Source organism: Salvelinus alpinus, chromosome 21, assembly GCF_045679555.1.
Source record: "Salvelinus alpinus chromosome 21, SLU_Salpinus.1, whole genome shotgun sequence".
NCBI lineage: Eukaryota > Metazoa > Chordata > Actinopteri > Salmoniformes > Salmonidae > Salvelinus > Salvelinus alpinus.
In genome coordinates this window covers 13,190,434-13,212,356 of record NC_092106.1, presented here as the reverse complement: position 1 = coordinate 13,212,356, position 21,923 = coordinate 13,190,434, and the positions used below count along the sequence as shown (strand labels likewise).

Sequence of the window (21,923 nt, the reverse complement as noted above, 5' to 3'; positions counted from 1 at the left end):
TCAAATAAAAGGAATATGTACGCTCACCACGCTGCGCTTTGGTCCAGTTCATTTCGATGGCCGTGAAAGAGACCTCACGTTGTTTGAATTTGAAAATCCAACAGTTGTTTTGTAAGGGGGCAGCGCTCGGAGGCTTACTGTGGTTGTCCACATGGATTTGGGTGAGAATTGAAAAAAAAAACAGAGGAAAACCAATCAGTGAAAAAGCATGCCCCTTTTCATTATTGATGCATCGTGCCGACAACATCAAAATAGCCTTTCCAGACTGAAGTCAGGAGGACTTTGAGTTAGGTGTTAGACAGACTGACCCACCAACCTTTTCTCCCCAATCTGATTATAATTTATCTGGTGTGTACTGTATAGTCATTTTTTAAAACTACTCTCCTCACTCCATTTTGACAACCCCCTTCAGTGTCTGTGATGTCATGTACCTCAGAGACCAAGACCAGGAAGTGATGTTACCATGACATTAACCTCCAGCCCCTGGGTAATGGACCTGCCATCATCCGTAAAGTACTTCCTGTCTGGAGGATGGATCTCAGACAGTGCTCAGACCCGCTGTGTGCCGTCACACAGCTCTCCTCCGTCAGGCAGGGTTCTGAGGGCAAAATAGATCTTTGGGTGTTTGCATTTGGAAGGAATCAATCAGTCCTGTTTGTTTGACAAATAAGAGAGGATGAACACGCTGTGCCTCCTCACACAGTAATTGCCATGTTCAGCCTGGCCCTGCTGTTTGCTGCTGCGTGGGTGTGTAGTGTAGGTGTTTGGGTGTGTGTGTTTTCTGTCTGCTTGCTTTTGTGAATGTGTTAGAAAGTGTGTGAGTGCGTTAGACTGTGTGTGTTTTAAGAGACGCAACACCAGTTGAAAAACACAGCATTCCCTGGGCTACCCCAAGTTTCTCTTTCTCTCCCTCTGTCTCTTCTCTTTGTCTCTTCTCTTTGTCTCTTCTCTCTCTCGCTTTCTCTCTCGCGCTCTCTTGCTCTCTCTTTCTCTCTCTCTCTCTCTCTCTCTCGGCAAAGCACACAGAACACACACACACCTCCCCCCACACAGACACTCAATTACAATGTGGTCACGCAGTTTCCAAACAATCATTTGCATCCTTGGTGAGGAGATACAATGTCAGGTTGACTCTGCGAAAGATGAAAGTGTGTTGAATTCCATGGATGCTATACTGTACAGTTCTTGAGGTGAGATTGATGCTGTTGTGCTGTTGGCTCAATCACAGTATCAGCATGAATATTAAGGGAGTTTTCTCCATATGAACCGTAATTGGGGCGTTTGGCATTTAGTTCACATTATTAATATTCATGGGCACTGGTGACAAATAGACCCAGTCTGTCATGGACAATGATTAACCATTTAATGTCAGCAGTAATGGGGTTGACGTGATGAAGATGAATTGGTTGAGAGTGACAGCTGATTCCCCCACTCCTGTGCTGAGATGAGTGGTGTGTTTCTGGTTGTGACAGGGCCTTGACGAGATGAGGAGAACACTGATGAGGTCTTTCTGATGTTAAATTAGTCTAGCTAGTCTGTACACTACACTCTAAGAAAAAAAGGTGCCATTAGAACCTAAAAAGGTTCTTCACTGTCCCCCATGGGAGAACCCTTTGAAGAACCCTTTTGGTTCCAGGTAGAACCCTTTCCACAGAAGGTTCTACATGGAACCCAAGAGGGTTCTACATGGAACCAAAAAGGGTTCTCCTATGGGGACAGCTGAATAATTATTTTGGAACGCTTTTTTCTAAGAGTGTAGAACCATAGAATGTTTGTCCAGCTCCTTCTTATTCCTGGCTGTTGTCTCTGTATCTTTCTCTGTCTCTCCATTTCTATTGACCTTTGTCTTTCTCCAATGTACCCTCCTTCCTTCCAGGCTTCCCTCTCTCGCTTTGCCTCCCTCTTCCGCTCTCTCTCCTCCCCCACTCCACCTTCCCACTCTCTCTCTCTCTGTCTCAATCTCTACCCTCTCTCCCTCCCTTCTCCCTCTCTCCCAGTCCATCCATCTCCCTCCCTCCACCTATTCTGACTTGGCAGGGTGAGGAGTGTGTTCAGACAGGTGTGTGCTAATTGGAGGAGACAGGTGCGTCCGTTACCCATCTCGGGCCATTTCCCTCTCCTCGCTGAGGGTCACGACCCCGGGGAGGGAGGGATGCCATTATCCACGTCGGACACTGTTCCCTCGCCATAACGCTCACCGCCTCCACCTCCCGCCCCGCTGCTTACCCAGATGCCTCTGTGTTGCCCACTCACATGTGACATTTTGTTATGGACTGACACATCAGAGGAGGCTGGTGGGAGGAGCTATTGGAGGAAGGGCTCGTGGCTGGAATGGAACAGAGTCAAACATGTTGTTTCTATGTGTTTGGTACCGTTTCCATTGATTCCATTCCAGCCATTACGATGAGCCCATCCTCCTATAGTGCCTCCCACCAGCCTCCCCTGTCACACATAAAGGTGATATAGGGACAGTGTGGATTCTTTAAAGATAGTGAAAGCAGGCCGTGTCATGAGTACTGCATAGTCTCTGGCAGACAGATATAACAGTAGAAATTCAGCATGAATAAAGAATTGAGATCAGCTTTGATTGTGCTGAGCAATCAGCTTTTATTGATGATGGCATTTCAAGCCTTTGCGAAAGCAGACCAATGGCAATTAGGAAAATGAGCTGAAGGACTCAGACACTTATCCAACTGAGTGCTTTGCACTTCTGATCTGGTTTGATTAAGGAATCTACTTCTCATCAATCAACCTCTTGAATCGGCTTTTGTGGGGGGTTTTCCCGAGAGAACAAATGGTGCGTTAGAAAAGTAGATGCCCTGCAAAAAGAGGGTGAGGGATGGCTTGAGGGTTTGGTAAGGGTGTCTGAAGGGCACCTGGCATAAACAGAGCTGTCAACCGAGAGGGGGTTTCTGGGTGGGTAGAGTCTAAACCAGCTCAGAGAAGCAGACAAAAAATGACAACAGAAATAGATTAGAGAAGTCCCCTGGGACGAGGCTGCCTCTTTGGAAGGCTGTCTGGCGGTCATCTCCACCTAGGGTGGTTTTTAGATGCTCGTTCAATGGGAGGAGAATTCCACAGGGATCTCTGCAGAAAGCTCCTCAACCCAACACCCCAGATGTAGTCAGTGGTATGCTCTTTGACATGAGCTTTTTTTCCCCCTCCAAGTACTTTTTCTTTGAAAAGTAAGCCGAGCAAGGTGTTTCTGGTGGGTAGCATAGTGGTAATGGTTTCCTCAGTGAGAGCCTCTCATTCTCTCTGAATGTTGTATTGATATCTAGCATTGATTTTTCCATTTAGAATGTCCTTTTCTTAGGCGGCAAGATGGCCTGCCAATAGTCGCCAGCATGCAAGAGGAATCATACATTGATAGAACCATGCTAACAACAATAAAATTACAACGTTACATCAGGTGACTCCTGACCGCATGGCCTCAACATCCATATTCCGGTAGATCTTGAAAATGAGCTAATATTATTGCTTCGAGCATGACATAGCTAGACATAATATGATGTATAACAGCATTGATGTACAGCACCGTATTGGCTTGTCTGACTACTGAAGCCACAACTATCATCAAGGTGTCACGCCCTGGCTATAGAGGTTTTTTATTCTCTATTTTGGTTAGGCCAGGGTGTGACTAGGGTGGGCAGTCTATGTTCTTTTTTCTATGTTGTTGGTTTTCTATGTGTTTGGCCTGGTGTGGTTCCCAATCAGAGGCAGCTGTCTATCGTTGTCTCTGATTGGGAGCCATACTTAGGTAGCCTGTTTTCCCATTTTGTGTTGTGGGTGATTAATTTCTGTTTAGTGTGTGTTGCACCTGACGGAGCTGTTTCGGTTGTCACTTTGTTGTTTTTGCTTTTTAGTGTTCAGTTTCTATTAAACATGACGAACACTTACCACGCTGCGTTTTGGTCTTCACCTTCTTCCGACGACAGCCGTTACACAAGGCTCCTCCCTAAGACAGCACTAGATAGGGAATAGGATGCTATTTGGGACGCATAGTCATTATTTTCTGGGTACTGTGTGTCAGATGAGTGGGATAATTATGCATGGTCTGTTTTTACTTCACAGTTACTTGATCATTGAAAATAGCTTTTCTAGGGCCTCCCGAGTGGTCAGCGGTCTAAGGCACTGCATAACAGTCCTAGAGGCGTCACTACAGACCCGGGTTCGATATCGGGCTGTATCACAACCGGCTGTGATCGGGAGGCCCATAGGGCGGTGCACAATTGGCCCATAGGGCGGTGCACAATTGGCCCAGCGTCATCCGGGTTAGGGGAGGGTTTGGCCGGGGGGGCTTTACTTGGCTTATCGCGCTCTAGCGACTCCTTGTGGCGGGCCGGGCACCTGCAGGCTGACTTCGGTCATCAAGTGAATGGTATTTCCTCCAACATATTGGTGAGTCTGGGTTCCAGGTTAAGCGGGTTAAGCGGGCGGGTGTTAAGAAGCGTGGTATGGCGGGTCATGTTTCGGAGGACGCATGACTCGATCTTCACCTCCCGAGCCTTTTGGGCAGTTGCAGCATTGAGACAATCGAAAAATGAAATTATATTTTAAAACGTATTTTCTAAATATACCCAACAAACAGATGACATTCATATTCTAACTATCTCTGAAACGCACTTAGATAATACACTACGATTAAAACATTTGGGGTCACTAAACAGTACCCGCAAAACACCAGTCTCAACGTCAACAGTGAAGAGGTGACTCCAGGATGCTGGACTTCTAGGCAGAGTTCCTCTGTCCAGTGTCTGTGTTCTTTTGCCCATCTTAATCTTTTCTTTTTATTGGCCAGTCTGAGAGATGGCTTTTTCTTTGCAACTCTGCCTAGAAGGCCAGCATCCCAGAGTCGCCTCTTCACTGTTGACGTTGAGACTGGTGTTTTGCTATTTAATGAAGCTGCCAGCTGAGGACTTGTGAGGCGTCTGTTTCTCAAACTAGACACTAATGTACTTGTCCTCTTGCTCAGTTGTGCACCGGGGCCTCCCACTCCTCTTTCTATTCTGGTTAGAGACAGTTTGCACTGTTCTGTGAAGGGAGTAGTACACAGCGTTGTACGAGATCTTCAGTTTCTTGGCAATTTCTCGCATGGAATAGCCTTCATTTCTCAGAACAAGAATAGACTGACAAAATTCAGAAAAAAGTCCTTTGTTTCTGGCCATTTTGAGCTTGTAATCGAACCCACAAATGCTGATGCTCCAGATACTCAACTAGTCTGAAGGACAGTTTTATTGCTTCTTTAATCAGAACAACAGTTTTCAGCTGTGCTAACATCATTGCAAAAAGGTTTTCTAATCATAAATTAGCCTTTTAAAATGATAAACTTGGATTAGCTAACATAACGTGCCATTGGAAAACAGGAGTGATGGTTTCTGATAAGGGGCCTCTGTACGCCTATGTAGATATTCCATAAAAAATCAGCCGTTTCCAGCTACAATAGTCATTTACAACATTAACAATGTCTACACTGTATCTGATCATTTTGATGTTATTTTAATGGACAAAAAATGTGCTTTTCTTTCAAAAACAAGGACATTTCTAAGTGACCCCGAACTTTTGAACGGCAGTGTATGTCAGTGGCTTGTCCGTATTACTAGAGATTGAAGAGGGACTTACATATATCCTCCTATCTGTTTGCGCTTACACATCTGTCACACTGACTAAAGTGGCCTGAACAGTATGGTCTAAGCAGAACAGATCTCCCCGAGCAAATGTTTGATGCAAAGTTTGGAAGTGGAATCTTGTGTGTTGACAAAGCTACCCCCCCCCCCCCGACATTCCGTGTCTGACACCTGCCGGTCTGATAATGGCTGCTCAACCTTACAGAAAGGCTAACTCGGATAAGGACTGAACTCAACAAAGTATACAAGGGCTTTTCTTTTACAGTGTGGCGGGCAATCCTCAAGTCTAATATCCTGACTCCCTCACCCCTCCACCTACTCACTTATTTGGTAAGGGCCTCCACCTTAGAATATTACACAATAATCTGCCTAGCTAAAGCCTAGACTAATTCCATTCAAACTTCAACCAATAATTTGCACAATCACTTAAAAATCTCTCATTGATTTTGAACAACATACATTTGTATGACTCTTTGGATGACACAGGGTTGTAAAATAAGAAGGTAAACAGGTAGAATAGTCCCAATTATTATCACAAATTCACACAAGCAGTATGATAAGCTGATAAATCAAGATATGTCCAGCTCCCTTATCTACACCTTGTTAGGCTACCAATGCACAATTTTTGGTCTATTCAAATTTTATGAGAACCACAGCTTTTAATAACAAGAAAATGGGGTCTTACCTCTCTTACAATACAAATAGTTTTTCAATGGTGATAGAGAACTCTAATCCACTACTTAGATCTATCAGTAAGGTAACCTTAAAGATTACTTCTAGACTAGACCTAAAACTTAACAGTAAAAACAAAGTAGAATATTAATAATGAGTAATAATAACAATAATAATAAACTCAAACTATAAAGCTGCAGCAATGCATCAATGACCAAGGCATGAATGAGCGTAAGGGACAGAAAGATCTAATCTCCTTATATACCTCATAGCTTCACTTACATTTGTACATTCTAGTCATTTAGCAGACGCTCTTATCCAGAGCGACTTACAGTTAATACATTCATCTCAAGATACTGTAGCTAGGTGGGACAACCACATATCATAGGCAAAGTACAATTTTCCTCAAAGTAGCTATCAGAAAAGGATTGGTTCAGGTTAGGTCAGCTTTACCACAGTTTAATACGTTTCATCCATTCCTTCCATAATATGCATATTCTTACCAAACCTTAAATGAAGCAATATTATACATTCTTACAGCATCTATCTCTGCACCCCATCTAACCACAGGACATCCTCCCCCTCCGTCCATACACATGCTATAGGCCTTTTACTCCTTAATCAACTTTTTTTACCTACTTGGCGCTAGCTATCACCTGACTACAATCTGGTACCATTGACCCAAGGCTGGGCACATACTCTAACTCTGTGTCCGTGGGTCCGTGGGTCCGTGGGTCTGTGGGTCCGTGGGTCCGTGGGTGTGCACAAGCCCAGACTTCTGCCTGATGCATGCAAGCATAACCAGAGTGGTGCCTCTTTCAGTCTCTATGCCCACAAATGGACTTCCCTTTCTTAGAGCTCTGGTTAGGGGTCACCCCAGACCAGACCAATTTATTTTATTAATTAGTTTTTATTTAACCTTTATTTAACTAGGCAAGTCAGTTAAGAACAAATTCTTATTTACAATGACGGCCTACCCCGGCCAAACACGGATGATGCTGCGTCAATGACTTAACCTAATCCTTCATATATATATGCAATTATAATTAAACAGCAATTTTCCATATTAACTCTAATTCAATCAAGTCTCCGTCCCAATTCACTTCTTCTCATGTGTCTCTGGATTCAATGTTCACTGTTCACTGTCCTCTGTGCTTCGTGGTGAGTGTGTGTGTGTATGCAGGTCACTGCCTGCACATCTGTAACCACAAAGCGCTTCATGTCACATAAATGTCACAGGTCACATAAATGTCACAGGAAATATAGGCCCAAGCTGATTCTTCTTGACTGTGTGTGTTTGTGTACGTGCAGGATTGTGTGTTTACATCTGCTTCGAGCGTGTGTGCGTTCGTGCGGTTCAGCAGTTTTGATGAGGCAGCTATACATACCCCAGGCCCCGAGTCCCGCCCCCAGACCCAGCCTAGCCAACCGGGCTGCTTGAAGAGCCCTTCCCCACAATACCCAGCCGCAGAGGACACTAGTGGACACGTCCATGAAAGGCAGTATGCTTGTGACGAAGAGTCCTCCTAGGCTCTTTGTTTCTTCCTCTCTTCTCTCTCTTTTCTTCCCTCTCTCTACTTCCTCTCTTCTTCTCTCTCTCCTTCCTATCTTCTTCCCTCTCTCTCCTTCCTTTCTTCTTCTCTCTCCTGTTCCATCTGTGATGCATCACCCTCCCAAACCTTCACCAGGTCGTCATGGAAACACTCTGGCCGTGCTGAGAATATCTATTAACGCACTCATCATAGCAGGACTACCCCACTATTTATTTTTTCTTTCCCTCTCTCATCTCTCTCTCTATGGTTTTCTCACTCTCTTCCTCTGTCTGGTCCTCTCTCGCTCTGCCCTTCTGTCTCTCTCTCCCTCTCTCTCTCTTTCTTTTTCACTCTCTACATTCAATTCCCCCTTCTCCCTGTCCATTATACTTAGTATCAGCAACCCTCCTCTCATGGACACCTCAACCGTCCTCTCATCGCATCTCCCATTTAAACATCTCTTCAGATTCCTTTTTCCTCTTTTTTTGTCCTGCAGCATCCCTCCATGTCGTCCCCCAGCCTCGGAGTGGCTCTGATTAACAGGTCACAGAGGAACACAACACAAACACTCTACTCTGAAATAGAAATTGCATCCTTAATGGCAGCATACTCCCTATATAGTGCACTTCTTTTCACCAGAGCCCTATGGGCCCTGGTCAAACGCAGTGGACTTGATATGAAATAGGGTGCCATTTAAGACCCATCCAGAGAGTGCTGCTCTCTGAACAAGTGCAGACCCAGTGTAAGCAGCCATCCTCCCCTTCTTCCCCCAGTGTCCCTCTCTTATTCTCCTGCTTGATATTCAGGTATGGTAGTGTGGTGCTGGAGGTGCATTCTGGTAGAGTGCAGTACGGAAATGGGCTACATCAGCTCTGCATCATTAGACATCCATCAGTCAGACTGGACTGTCAGCCTGAGGAGACAGACCGAACATGACTGCACACTGGAGGGGTGTGTGTGTGTTTGTGTGTGTGTGTGTGTGGGGGGGGGGGGGGGGTGTGACAAAATAATGTGTGAGTGAGCGAGTGTGTGCATGTGTGAGTTACAGTGTATGTATGTGTACGGAAATATCTTCTACTGTTGTCCGTTAAGACCAATTACATAGAATCCCAGACTGAGTATGACCTGCAGTAGCAACAATGCATTGCGTATAACCTGAGATATTCCTACTGCAAATGCATTAGAGGATGGTTTTGTGGGCAGCCTCTCAATATAATATTTTTGACAAAGGGATACTCATGACTATTCAGACATACACTGGCATGTGTATGTTTGATGGATGTGTCTATAGCAGTACAAGCATGTAATACAATTATTTTCTGTCAGATAAATCCTACTTATTGTTGTCTGGTGCATGTCAAATTATACTGTATATAGACAAGTGTATTGAGATGGATAAGCTTTCAAGGGCTGCTCTATAATGTTAACGCTGGACAGGCAACGTGACAGAGAAAGATAAAGAGAGAGAGAGTGTGCGTGTGTGCGCATTTGAGTGTGTGTGCGTGTGTGTGTGTGACCAGGTGTCTTCACCCCAGGCTATCCTCAGCAGGTCTCACATTGTGACTGTAATCGACTAAACTGGCTCTCTGCTCTATACATTCTCCCTTACATATGGTTCTCACACACTGCTCACAGAAACTACACACAATACAATACATACAGATACATTGGGCTGTAAATGACACCCGGTGAAAGAATGGTTGAATAACAGCGACTGTATACACACACACCCTCATATACTGGACATGTGAGTGTATGTACAGGCCTAAAGTTGTATGTATCTGTTCAACAATTCTACTCACTAGCCCCTTCATCCCAAATGAAATTGCACCCTATTCCCTATGGGCCTGGATCAAAAGAAGTGCACTATATAGTACATAGGATGCAATTTGGGACTCAAGCTAGTAGAACAAACAAGCAAGCAAAGAAACTAACTTTCTGTACATCCCGCTTCAAAAGCACACTGCCAGTCAGCCATGGACACTGACCCACTTTAACAGCAAGAGAGAGTGTGTTAGAGAGTTTCTGAGTGTCTTGCTGCTCAGTGTTCTGGCTCTCAGGGTCATTGTGTTCTCGACCGAGGGAACAGGTCTTTGTGCAGAGCCTGGTGCAATGTCACGAAGCCTGTTGGAACAGCGTCACAGAATCCAAAATGAACTATCTCTCCCATCCAAACCCCAGCCTTCTCTCTCTCCAGGGCCAACATTCTCCCTCCGCTTTGGGCTTTAATGACAGCACTGTCGTCACAGAATCCGCCATGAACTATCTATCTCTCTGTCTCTCTCTGTCTCTCTATCTGTCTGTTCTCCTGTCAATAGAAAGCAGAGAGCACGTAGGCCAATCTGGGAACCTCCGACTTGAATAGCCGTGAAAGGTTTATATTCATGATTCAGGGGCATGACTGAATTTACTATTCATGTGCATGTTGACATTTTTGTTCTCATATTGCAGTTGGAAACCTTCAACAGCAACTGGAAACAAGGACGATGGTTGAAAAATGATTTATTCTATGTCAACTGCAGTAATATCTCATGATTCAGTTTTAATTTAGTTAAAAAAACTGAAAATGATTTTGAGGTAGATGGTTTATTTATTTACAGGTCCATGAAAGGCTGGTGTATGTTTGCTGCTGGCTACGCTCAACATCTAACCAAGTATTGTTCTCTCTCTCTCTTTTCTCTGTCTTCTCTTTACTCTTCTATCCATCTCTCTCTCCTCCTAGGTGAGCTAGTCCTACCCCTCCCTGGCATCTTCTCCTCGTCTCTCTTCGTCCGCCTCATCCCTCTCTTCCCCCGACATTCTCCACCATGGCACTCCTCCCCACCTCTCTTTCTGCCTCCGTCCCCTTCCTCCTCTTCCTCCTCCTCCCCCTTCCTTCACCCTGCGCCCTGGAGTCTCTACGAGGAGGAGGAGTAGGAGAGGAAGAGAACCGCTCCATCTCCACCATGTCCTATCCCTCCATGTCTCCGGAGTTCTGGAGCAACAGCAGCACGGGGCTGGGCGGCAGTTCAAAGTGTTCTCAGCCGGTGGTGTGCAGGCCGGGCACCCTGCTGCCCGTGTGGAAGCCCCTGAGCCCCGGGCTGGGCGACCAGGTGGCCAGGGCCGTGGTCTACTTCACCTCTCTCATGTACATGTTCCTGGGAGTGTCCATCATCGCAGACCGTTTCATGGCCTCTATCGAGGTCATAACCTCACAGGTTGGTGCTGTGTGACAGATTGATCCATATGATAGACTGTGTTTATGTAGAGTTGTCATTCACCACATAATGGAAATTACATAGAAATAGAATTAAGAGATTTTTACAGAGAGAGCTCACCCACTCTTAGACCCAGTGGTTGGCTCTCCTCTCTCACCTCTCCCTAGACTACATTAACTGTCACTCAAACACAGTGAACATGGAAACAGGTTGAACATTCTATGATAAAGTCATTGTAAAACTCGCCTCTGCAGAGGTGATAGACATAACAGTTTCTTTCTCCAGAAATGCCGCCTTGCTTTTCGGTGTTACCACAGACAGCTCAAATGAACGTGTTATTTCTATGTTTGGGTTTTCACATTTCTTGTAGTGACTGACTTTGGGCCCATATGGAATTCCACTATTTACAGTATGTTCATTGAAACATCCTGATATGCAGACTTAGTGTATTTAATTATTGGTTCCATCTGATTTAAAGTTTGGGTAATTGGTTCAGATTCTGACATTGTTATGAATTGGATTTCTCTGCTGACGAGAGATAGTGTTGACTCAAGAAACTAAAATAGATTCTAACCTTGGGTTGGAACCAGTTCAGGGAACAAAACTGGAAAATAACATTTTTCAAGGAACAGAAACAGAACCAGGAACGACAGTGATAGATACTGTTCCGGAACAGAACCACTATTTTAAAAGCATGGGAACCGGTTAATAGCATTCTTTTACATACCGGGCATGTTTTTATAGTCCCACAAAAAATGCAACAAAGTGCCTATGCAAAGCCCTCACTCTGTCACTCAAACTTCTTCCAGTGTCTGCCTGCCTGCCAGCTGAATTTTTTTGCCAGTGTGTGTGCGCGTGTGTAAGCTACCTGCCCCTCCCCCTCCGAAGCATAGGCTACTGTAACCTATGACGTTTCAGCATGATTCAGAAGATAGGGGAGAGAGCGCGCGGGCGACGGAGAGAAACAAAATGGTGCCATTTGAGGCCATGTGGCGGAGAATGATGCGGGCGCTGGAGATGGGGTTGTGAGCATGTTCGTCTGGGCAGGTGTGATGTAGTACTTTTCAAAGTTTTGCTGGTCGGAACAGTGGAACGCGACCCCCCAAAAATAGTGGTTCTGTTCAGAACGAAACAATTGGAAAATAATATGAGACTTAGTGAATTATTGATTCCATCTGATAAAAAAAAATGAGTTCCTACAAATATTGAAATTGACATGGTTTTTAGAGTGAAATACGTTGGAAAAAAGCAAAAGAAAACTGCAAGACTGAATTGGAGACAAAACAAGCAACAAACAAAGAAGATAGGCTTTGGAAAAAGTAACTATTTTTCATAAAATTGTACAGTTATCTTAGCTAGCTGAATTGTTTACCAGTTGCTAAGGACTCTCCTGGAAGAAGCTAGCTAGCTAACAAAGAATAACAAAGAATATCTAGTTAACAGAAGAAAAGAAAGACAAAATAAGGACAGAAGAAAAAGGACATCAAAGTGAAACAGTCCTCTAAAGACAATAGTACAAGAAACAACGCTTCTATTGCGTTTATATTCTATTTCTATAGCTTCTTCAAGGTTTCCAAGATGGCGTAGCAGTCAGACGTCCTTTGTCCTCGTCTTGTCCCGTGTATATATGTTTTGTATCTTTTTGTCTTTTCTTCGCATATCTTTTTATATATTTTTTCAAAACACTCTCACCCCCCTCACAAAATGTGGTGTGGATCTGTTTTTTTCCCCAAAAGTATTATTCACCTCGTATCCGAAATCCACAACAGAAGCTAGCCAGCTCACTAGCTAACGTTAGTATTCAGCTAACCACGGCTAGCGGTCATCAGCTATCCTTTAGCTCGGAAAGCTTCCAACGATTGTGACAAAACTCAAAAAGAGTTCTGTGATATTGTAAAGTCCATGGAGAATAAGAGCACCTCCTCCCAGCTGCCCACTGCACTGAGGATAGGAAACTCTGTCACCACCGATAAATCCACTATAATTGAGAATTTCAATAAGCATTTTTCTACAGCTGGCCATGCTTTCCACTTGGCCACACTTACCCCGGTCAACAGCACTGCACCCCCCACAGCAACTTGCCCAAGCCTTCCCCATTTCTCCTTCTCCCAAATCCAGTCAGCTGATGTTCTGAAAGAGCTGCAAAATCTGGACCCCCACAAATCAGCCGGGCTAGACAATCTGGACCCTTTCTTTCTAAAATTATCTGCCGAAATTGTTGCAACCCCTATTACTTGCCTGTTCAACCTCTCTTTCATGTCGTCTGAGATTCCCATAGATTGGAAAGCAGCTGCGGTCACCCCCCTCTTCAAAGGGGGAACACTCTTGACCCAAACTGCTACAGACCTATATCTATCCTACCCTGCCTTTCTAAGGTCTTCGAAAGCCAAGTTAACAAACAGATCACCGATCATTTCGAATCACACCGTACCTTCTCCGCTATGCAATCTGGTTTCAGAGCTGGTCATGGGTGCACCTCAGCCACGCTCAAGGTTCTAAACGATATCTTAACCGCCATCGATAAGAAACAATGCAGCCGTATTCATTGACCTGGCCAAGGCTTTCGACTCTATCAACCACCACATCCTCATCGGCAGACTCAACAGCCTTGGTTTCTCAAATGATTGCCTCGCCTGGTTCACCAACTACTTCTCCGACAGAGTTCAGTGTGTCAAATCTGAGGGCCTGTTGTCCTGGCCTCTGGCAGTCTGTATGGGGGTGTCACAGGGTTCAATTCTTAGGCTGACTCTCTTTTCTGTATATATCAATGATATCGCTCTTGCTGCCGTCTTTGCAGACGACACCATTCTGTATACTTCTGGCCCTTCCATGGACACTGTGTTAACAAACCTCCAGACGAGCTTCAATGCCATACAACTCTCCTTCCGTGGCCTCCAACTGCTCTTAAATACAAGTCAAACTAAATGCATGCTCTTCAACCGATCGCTGCCTGCACCCGCCCGTACAGCATCACTACTCTGGACGGTTCTGACTTAGAATATGTGGACAACTACAAATACCTAGATGTCTGGTTAGACTGTAAACTCTCCTTCCAGACTCACATAAAACATCTCCAATCCAAAGTTAAATCTAGAATTGGCTTCCTATTTCACAACAAAGCATCCTTCACTCATGCTGCCACACATACCCTTGTAAAACTGACCATCTTACCGATCCTCGACTTTGGCGATGTCATTTACAAAATAGCCTCCAACACCCTACTCAACAAATTGGATGCAGTCTATCACAGTGCCATCCGTTTTGTCACCAAAGCCCCATATACTACCCACCACTGCGACCTGTATGCTCTTGGTGGCTGGCCCTCGCTTCATACTCGTCGCCAAACCCACTGGCTCCAGGTCATCTATAAAACCCTGCTAGGTAAAGTCCCGCCTTCTCTGCTTGCTGGTCACCATAGCAGCACCCACCCGTAGCACGCGTTCCAGCAGGTATATCTCACTTGTCACCCCCAAAGCCAATTCCCCCTTTGGTCGCCTCTCCTTCCAGTTCTCTGCTGCCAATGACTGGAATGAACTACAAAAATCTCTGAAACTGGAAACACATCTCCCTCACTAGCTTTAAGCACCAGCTGTCAGAGCAGCTCACAGATCACTGCACCTGTACATAGCCCATCTATAAATAGCCCAAACAACTACCTCTTCCCCTACTGTAGTTATTTATTTTGCTCCTTGGCACCCCAGTATTTCTACTTTGCACACTCATCTACTGTCAAATCTACCATTCCAGTGTTTTAATTGCTATATTGTATTTACTTCGCAACCATGGCCTATTTATTGCCTTTACCTCCCTTATCTCACCTCATTTGCTCACATTGTATATAGACTTATTTTTCTACTGTATTATTGACTGTATGTTTGTTTTACTCCATGTGTAACTCTGTGTTGTTATATGTGTCGAACTGCTTTGCTTTATCTTGGCCAGGTAGCAGTTGTAAATGAGAACTTGTTCTCAACTTGCCTACCAGGTTAAATAAAGGTGAAATTAAAAAATAAAGCTTTAGATAATTGGTCCAGACTATTTGACATTGTTATGAATTGGATTACTCTGCTGACAAGAAACTGAAATAGATTCTAGCCTTGGAATCGATTAAATAATCAATTAACCGGGGCAGTTAATAATTTTTTCACGAGTTATTAATCCATTTCAGTTTGTTGGGCCATCGGACACCATTGTGAATTTACTAGTTATCTGTTTGTAATATTGTCCTCTTTATAGCCAACCATGCGTTCAACATCTGTTCATAATCCCTTTTTCAATTTTCTCTCTGACCGAGCAAATTACACACCATTTTTTTAGTAAGTTCACAATACGAGCATCTATCATGAGAGTAATTTCCAGAAGTTCATCCATTATGAAGGATTTAGACCACCCCAGTCGCCTAATTGGAGTGTATTGTAACAGGTGGGCTGTTCCACTGTATGTCCTGAGGTAATGCAAGCTTAAGCACACTATGAGAGTGTCTGGATTTTATGCTGGCTCTCTGCGAGGGGGGATGGATAGAGGGATATGGGGATGGGGGGATGGGGATGGAGGGATGGGGATGGATGGGGATGCGGATGGAGGGATGCGGATGGAGGGATGAGGACAGAGGGATGATATGGAGGGATGGGGATATGGGGATGGATATGGAGGGATGCGGATGGAGGGATGGAGGGATATGCGGATGGAGGGATATGGGGATAGGGATGGAGGGATGCGGATATGGAGGGATGGAGATATGTGGATGGAAGGATGGAGATATGCAGATGGAGGGATGGGGATATGGAGATGGAGGGATATGGAGATGGAGGGATGGGGATATGGAGATGGAGGGATGGGGATATGGAGATGGAGGGATGGGGATATGGAGATGGAGGGATGGAGTTATGGAGATGGAGGGATGGAGTTATGGAGATGGAGGGATGGGGATATGGAGATGGAGGGATGGAGTTATGGAGATGGAGGGATGGGGATATGGAGATGGAGGGATGGGGATATGGAGATGGAGGGATGGGGATATGGAGATGGAGGGATGGGGATATGGAGATGGAGGGATGGGGATATGGGGATGGAGTTATGGAGATGGAGGGATGGGGATATGGAGATGGAGGGATGGGGATATGGAGATGGAGGGATGGGGATATGGAGATGGAGGGATGGGGATATGGAGTTATGGAGATGGAGGGATGGGGATGGCGGGATTGAGATGGATGGATGGGGATGGGGATGGGGAGATGGAGGGATGGGGAGATGGAGGGATGGGGATATGGGGATGGAGGGATTGCAGGATGGGGATATGGAGATGGAGGGATGGGGATATGGAGATGGAGGGATGGGGATATGGAGGGATGGGGAGATGGAAGGATTGCGGGATGGAGGGATTGCGGGATGGGGATATGGAGATGGAGGGATTGTGGGATGGGGATATGGAGATATGGGGATGGCGTAGCCATTTCCGGCAGTCAAATGAGTCAGTGGCCTCATAGGTGGAATGTTATTCATATTTTTCATAATTTCATCATTAATAAACATCAGGTTTGTATATCAAACGGTTTTGTTATATTTCAGTCTTCTGTGATGATATAAGGGGTAATACTGGGATGCAATCTCAAAATTGAATAGATTTCAACTCTATATCTGACATGGTACAGATGTCTTCTTCTTTTTTAAGCCCATAACCATGTGTGTGAGGTGTATACTTTTTTTTTTTAAGTAGATTTGTTTAAGACTACCAAGAAACACTCTGTGACCCTGATTTAGCCCACTTCAGTAAAATAAACCAACCCTACATGTCAAGGTCACTGTAAATGTAAAGGAACCTGCAAGTAAGCATTTCGTAGGACGTTGTATACCATGTGTATCCCGTACATACGACTAATAAAATTTGAGTCTCCATAGCCCGCCATCCATCACTCCTCCATTCACTAGATTAGAATAACAGATTGTCCCCTTCCCTTCTGTCAGGGAGTCAGGGTCGCGTCCTCCCTGATGGTAGGATACTGTAAATACCATCCGTCATGCTTATATGTGGAGAAGAAAGAAATCTGTAACTTCCCACTACCATCTCAGGCCTATGAGCAGTTGTTTTTTACAGTAACTGGCTAGATGAGATGAAGATATGTATGAGTCTGGTGGTGAGATACTGGAATGGTATGGGGGGAATAGAGTGATGACCTGTGTGTGTGTGTATGTATGCATTCATGTGTGTGTGTGACCCCTCTCTGTCCTGCAGGAGAAGGAGGTGACCATCACCATGCCAAGCGGTGAGACATCTGTGGCCACTGTACGTATCTGGAACGAGACTGTGTCCAACTTGACTCTGATGGCTCTAGGCTCCTCCGCCCCAGAGATCCTGCTGTCTGTCATCGAGGTGGGTGCCGTGTCATAAAGACTCCCCGAGCACAACTCATAAGTGGGTGTCACATCAAAAACACTCCCCCCAGCGACAACATATCAGTGTTTGCAGTGTATACTAGTACTGGAATGAAGCTGAAAATGACAAAAAGAAACGGATATCTACTTTAAAGTTATTGTCAAATCTTACCAACATAACATTTGGCCTTTTTATGACATGGCCTTTTTGATTTATACTGCACAAAAGTTCTCCAAAAGGAAAAGTTCTTAGTCTTCCTCTCCTCTGTCTCCCGGTGTTAGGTGTGTGGGCATGGGTTCGAGGCGGGTGAGCTGGGCCCGGGCACCATCGTGGGCAGCGCCGCCTTCAACATGTTTGTGATCATCGCCATCTGTGTGTGGGTCATCCCTGAAGGAGAGACCAGGAAGATCAAACACCTGCGTGTGTTCTTCATCACAGCCTTCTGGAGTATCTTCGCCTATATCTGGCTCTTCCTCATCCTCTCTGTCATCTCACCCGGAGTAGTGGAGGTACACTTTTGTGTGTGTGTGTGTGTGTGTGTGTGTGTGCGTGCGTGCGTGCGTGCGTGCGTGCGTGCGTGCGTGCGTGCGTGCGTGCGTGCGTGCGTGCGTGCGTGCGTGCGTGCGTGCGTGCGTGCGTGCGTGCGTGCGTGCGTGCGTGCGTGCGTGCGTGCGTGCGTGCGTGCGTGCGTGCGTGCGTGCGTGCGTGCGTGCGTGCGTGCGTGCGTGCGTGCGTGCGTGCTAGCAAATGTGTATAGATACTGTATGTGTGTGTAACCAAACAATCAACCCCCTTCCAGTTTGGATGTATGTCTTGTAATGGTCCCCTGTCTTTGTGTGTGTGTGTGTAGGTGTGGGAGGCTCTGGTCACCCTGCTCTACTTCCCAGTGTGTGTGATCCTGGCCTGGATCGCCGACCGACGCCTGCTCTTCTACAAGTACATGGCCAAGCGTTACCGTGCCGACAAGCACGGCATCGTCGTGGAGACGGAGGGGGACACAACCCCGAAAGGCTTCGAGATGATTATGGGCGGAAAGTTCCCTCCGAGCGGAGGGGCGGTGGGAATGATGCCCAGTGAGAACTACCAGGATGGTGCCAACAATGCGGCGGGCACCGTGGCCTATCTGCCCAACTCCAACAGCACCATGGTGACCGTAGAGAATACCAAGGAGCTGGACGAGAGCCGCAAGGAGGTGAGAGAGAGACCTGCTGTTAGAGGGATTCAAGAACGTCAGGGGGAGAGAAAGAGGGATACAGGTACAGTATGGATAGAGAGAGAGAGAGAGAGAGAGAGAGAGAGAGAGAGAGAGAGAGAGAGAGAGAGAGAGAGAGAGAGAGAGAGAGAGAGAGAGAGAGAGAGATGAAGAGTTATAGAGGATACACTCATCCCATTCATGCACACCCACATAGGCCCTCTCAGGAATATATAAAGGCACAGTGGGGTTAGAGAGAGTAAAAAGAGATGAAGAGGATACACTCAGGCAGTTCCTGACCACCCACATACTGTAGGTACTCACCTCAACCACACATACAAACACACTCAAGCAAAGGAGACTATTAAGAGCTACTAACGTGCTGAACCTACAAAAGTTACAAACTTTCTCTCTGTGTCGAGGTTGTGTGTCTGTGTCCCTCTTTTTTCACCCCCTGTTCCTCTGCCCCCAGGTGATCCGCATTCTGAAGCAGCTGAAACAGAAGTTTCCGGAAAAGGAGCTGGATCAGCTGGTAGATCTAGCCAACTACTACGCCCTCCTCCATCAGCAGAAGAGCCGCGCCTTCTACCGCATCCAGGCTACGCGCATGATGACCGGCGCCGGCAACGTGCTCAAGAGGCACGCCGCCGACCACACCCGCCGCGCCGCCGCGGTGGACGAGGAAGTGGTCTGCGAGGACGACGACCTGGCTGAGTGCAGCCGACTGGCGTTTGAGAGCACCCACAGCCAGTGTATGGAGAACTGCGGCGTACTGAGGCTGGCTGTGGTGTGTCAAGGGGGCCTGGGGGAGAGCACCTTCTACGTGGACTACCGGACCGAGGACGGCTCGGCCAATGCCGGGTCCGACTATGAGTACAGCGAGGGAACGCTGGTGTTCAAACCCGGAGAGACCCGCAAGGAGATCAAGGTGAGGGGTCAGTGGAAGGGGAGGAAAGGAAACAGTACAGTTATAATCAATTATAGCAATAATTGTTGCACAACTGTGCTGCCTAGCAGATCCCCAGCTAGGTCGTTAGACCTGCTTGTCGGGGGCAGATCAAGATGTCAAATAATGGAAGGAGTAGAAAACAGCAGCAGAAACGAATTACCCTCTGAATTAGCGCCTGCTAGAGTCCTCTCTGTCCCGGATCAACTGTCTCATATATTTTTTAAATGTTTCTTTTTTCTTTTTCTTTTCTTCACATTTTCAAACAGTCCATTTATATTTTCCAATGGGGCTATACATTTGGGTGAGGTTTTTAACTCGCCTAGGTAGCCTCGTTTCACTGCCAAAAATAAAATTCAACCATCTAGTGTTCAGCAAAATAACAACACAACATAATTAACATCCAATCACATTAACCGTTACTCTCTCACAGGAATTCCACTAACGGTCCGTATGTAGCCAAATGAAGCTGCTGCTCATTCCGTTTGCTCGAAAAATGATAAATGGTTAAAAAAAGTAAGGCCCGCGTCCATACACATACCAGCTCTACTGGTAGTACTGCTACTACCAGAAGTAATACACCTGCACCCGTCGACGACACAGTTGTTCTGTGTCCACGAGCACTTCCAATGCTAGCATCAGTAATTCTACATTTGTTGTTAGTCCAGCTAGCATGGACACTGACAGTTGTGAATCTGATGCAGCCAAAGAGCTACTGCCCCCTTACCTGGGAAAGCACCGAACAACAGACAGGGACGTTGGACCATCGAAGAGCTGCAAATATGATGAGAATGACATTTGGGGTTCACTTATATTGGGAGTAGTGTCTTTCCTCAGGCACAGTGTGTTATATGTGCAAAAGTACTATCTCACAACTCGATGAAACCTTCACTCTTGCGCAGACATTTAGAAACAAAACATGGCAATTTAAGAAAATACGCCACGGCAGTTTTTTGAGCGAGAATAAAGACGACTTTCGATTAGTAACACATGTATAAAAGCAACAGATACCATTAATAAGAAGGGTCTAGAAGCGTCTTATACGGTGAGCTACCGAGTGGCTAGGACAGGCAAGCCCCATACTATTGTGGAGGACTGAATTCTTCCTGCTGCCGCGGATATGGCTGGGACAATGCTGGGGGAAAAGGCCCAAAAAACTATACAATGACTTCATCAAACAACACTGTTTCGCGACACATCAGTGACATGGCAGGAGATGTTTTGAAACAATACCTGCTTTTGAAACAAGACATCCTCTTCTGCAAACCACTAGAAACCAGGACAACATGAGTGGATATTTTTTAAGTACTGGACAGCTTTGTGACATCAAATGGACTTTGGTGGTCAAGATGTGTTGGTATCTGTACTGATGGCACAAAAGCCATGACAGGGAGACATAGTGGAGTGGTAACGCGTGTGCAAGCAGTTGCTCCCGACACCACTTGGGTACACTGCAGCATCCACCGAGAGGCTCTTGCTGCCAAGGGAATGACTGACAGCTTGAAAGATGTTTTGGACACTACAGTGAAAATGGTTAACTTTGTTAAAGCAAGACCCCTGAACTCTCTTGTATTTTCTGCACAATGCAATGATATGTGCAGACCCCATGTAATACTTTTACAACATACAGAAGTGTGCTGGTTATCAAGGGGCAAAGTATTGACACGTTTTTTTAAATTGAGAGACGAGCTTAAAGTTTTCTTTACTGACCATCATTTTCACTTGTCTGACCGCTTGCATGATGACGAGTTTCTCACATGACTGGCCTATCTGGGTGATGTTTTTTCTCGCCTGAATGATCTGAATCTAGGATTACAGGGACTCTCCACAACTAAATTCAGGCTATGATTAAGAAGCACTTCTCTGTCTGCATTAGCACAGGTCTTTCCATCATTGTATGATTTCTTTGGTGTGCAAATCAACTCAAGCTTACGGACAATGTCAAATGTGATATAGCGAAGCACCTGATTGATCTGATTATCTTGGCCAGGTCGCAGTTGCAAGTGAGAACTTGTTCTCAACTAGCCTACCTGGTTAAATAAAGGTGAAATAAAAATAAAAAAATAAATAATTGAGTCGGGTGCGCAATTACGCAGGTACTTTCCAGAAACGGATGACACAAACAACTGGATTCGATTATCCCTTTTATGCCCTGCCTCCAGTCCATTTACCGATATCTCAACAAGAGAGCCTCATTGAAATTGCAAAAAGCGGTTCTGTGAAAATGTAATTTAAATCAGAAGCCACTGCCAGATTTCTGGATTGGGCTGCGCTCAGAGTATCCTGCCTTGGCAAATCGCGCTGTTAAGACACTGATGCCCTTTGCAACCACGTACCTATGTGAGAGTGGATTCTCGGCCCTCACTAGCATGAAAACTAAGTAC

At 45.7% G+C, this 21,923-nt stretch overlaps 1 protein-coding gene across 1 annotated transcript in view; it reads left to right on the top strand.

Annotated features, from left to right (window-relative positions):
• Positions 1 to 21,923, top strand: part of LOC139547870 (sodium/calcium exchanger 2-like) — a 121,669-nt gene that overhangs the window by 66,066 nt on the left and 33,680 nt on the right. Inside the window, exons 2-6 of the mRNA XM_071357014.1 lie at positions 10,554 to 11,028; positions 17,261 to 17,398; positions 17,683 to 17,910; positions 18,252 to 18,593; positions 19,066 to 19,521. Of these exons, the coding sequence (XP_071213115.1) occupies positions 10,639 to 11,028; positions 17,261 to 17,398; positions 17,683 to 17,910; positions 18,252 to 18,593; positions 19,066 to 19,521 (1,554 nt within the window). The 5' untranslated portion in view covers positions 10,554 to 10,638. The remainder of the gene's footprint in view (positions 1 to 10,553; positions 11,029 to 17,260; positions 17,399 to 17,682; positions 17,911 to 18,251; positions 18,594 to 19,065; positions 19,522 to 21,923) is intronic.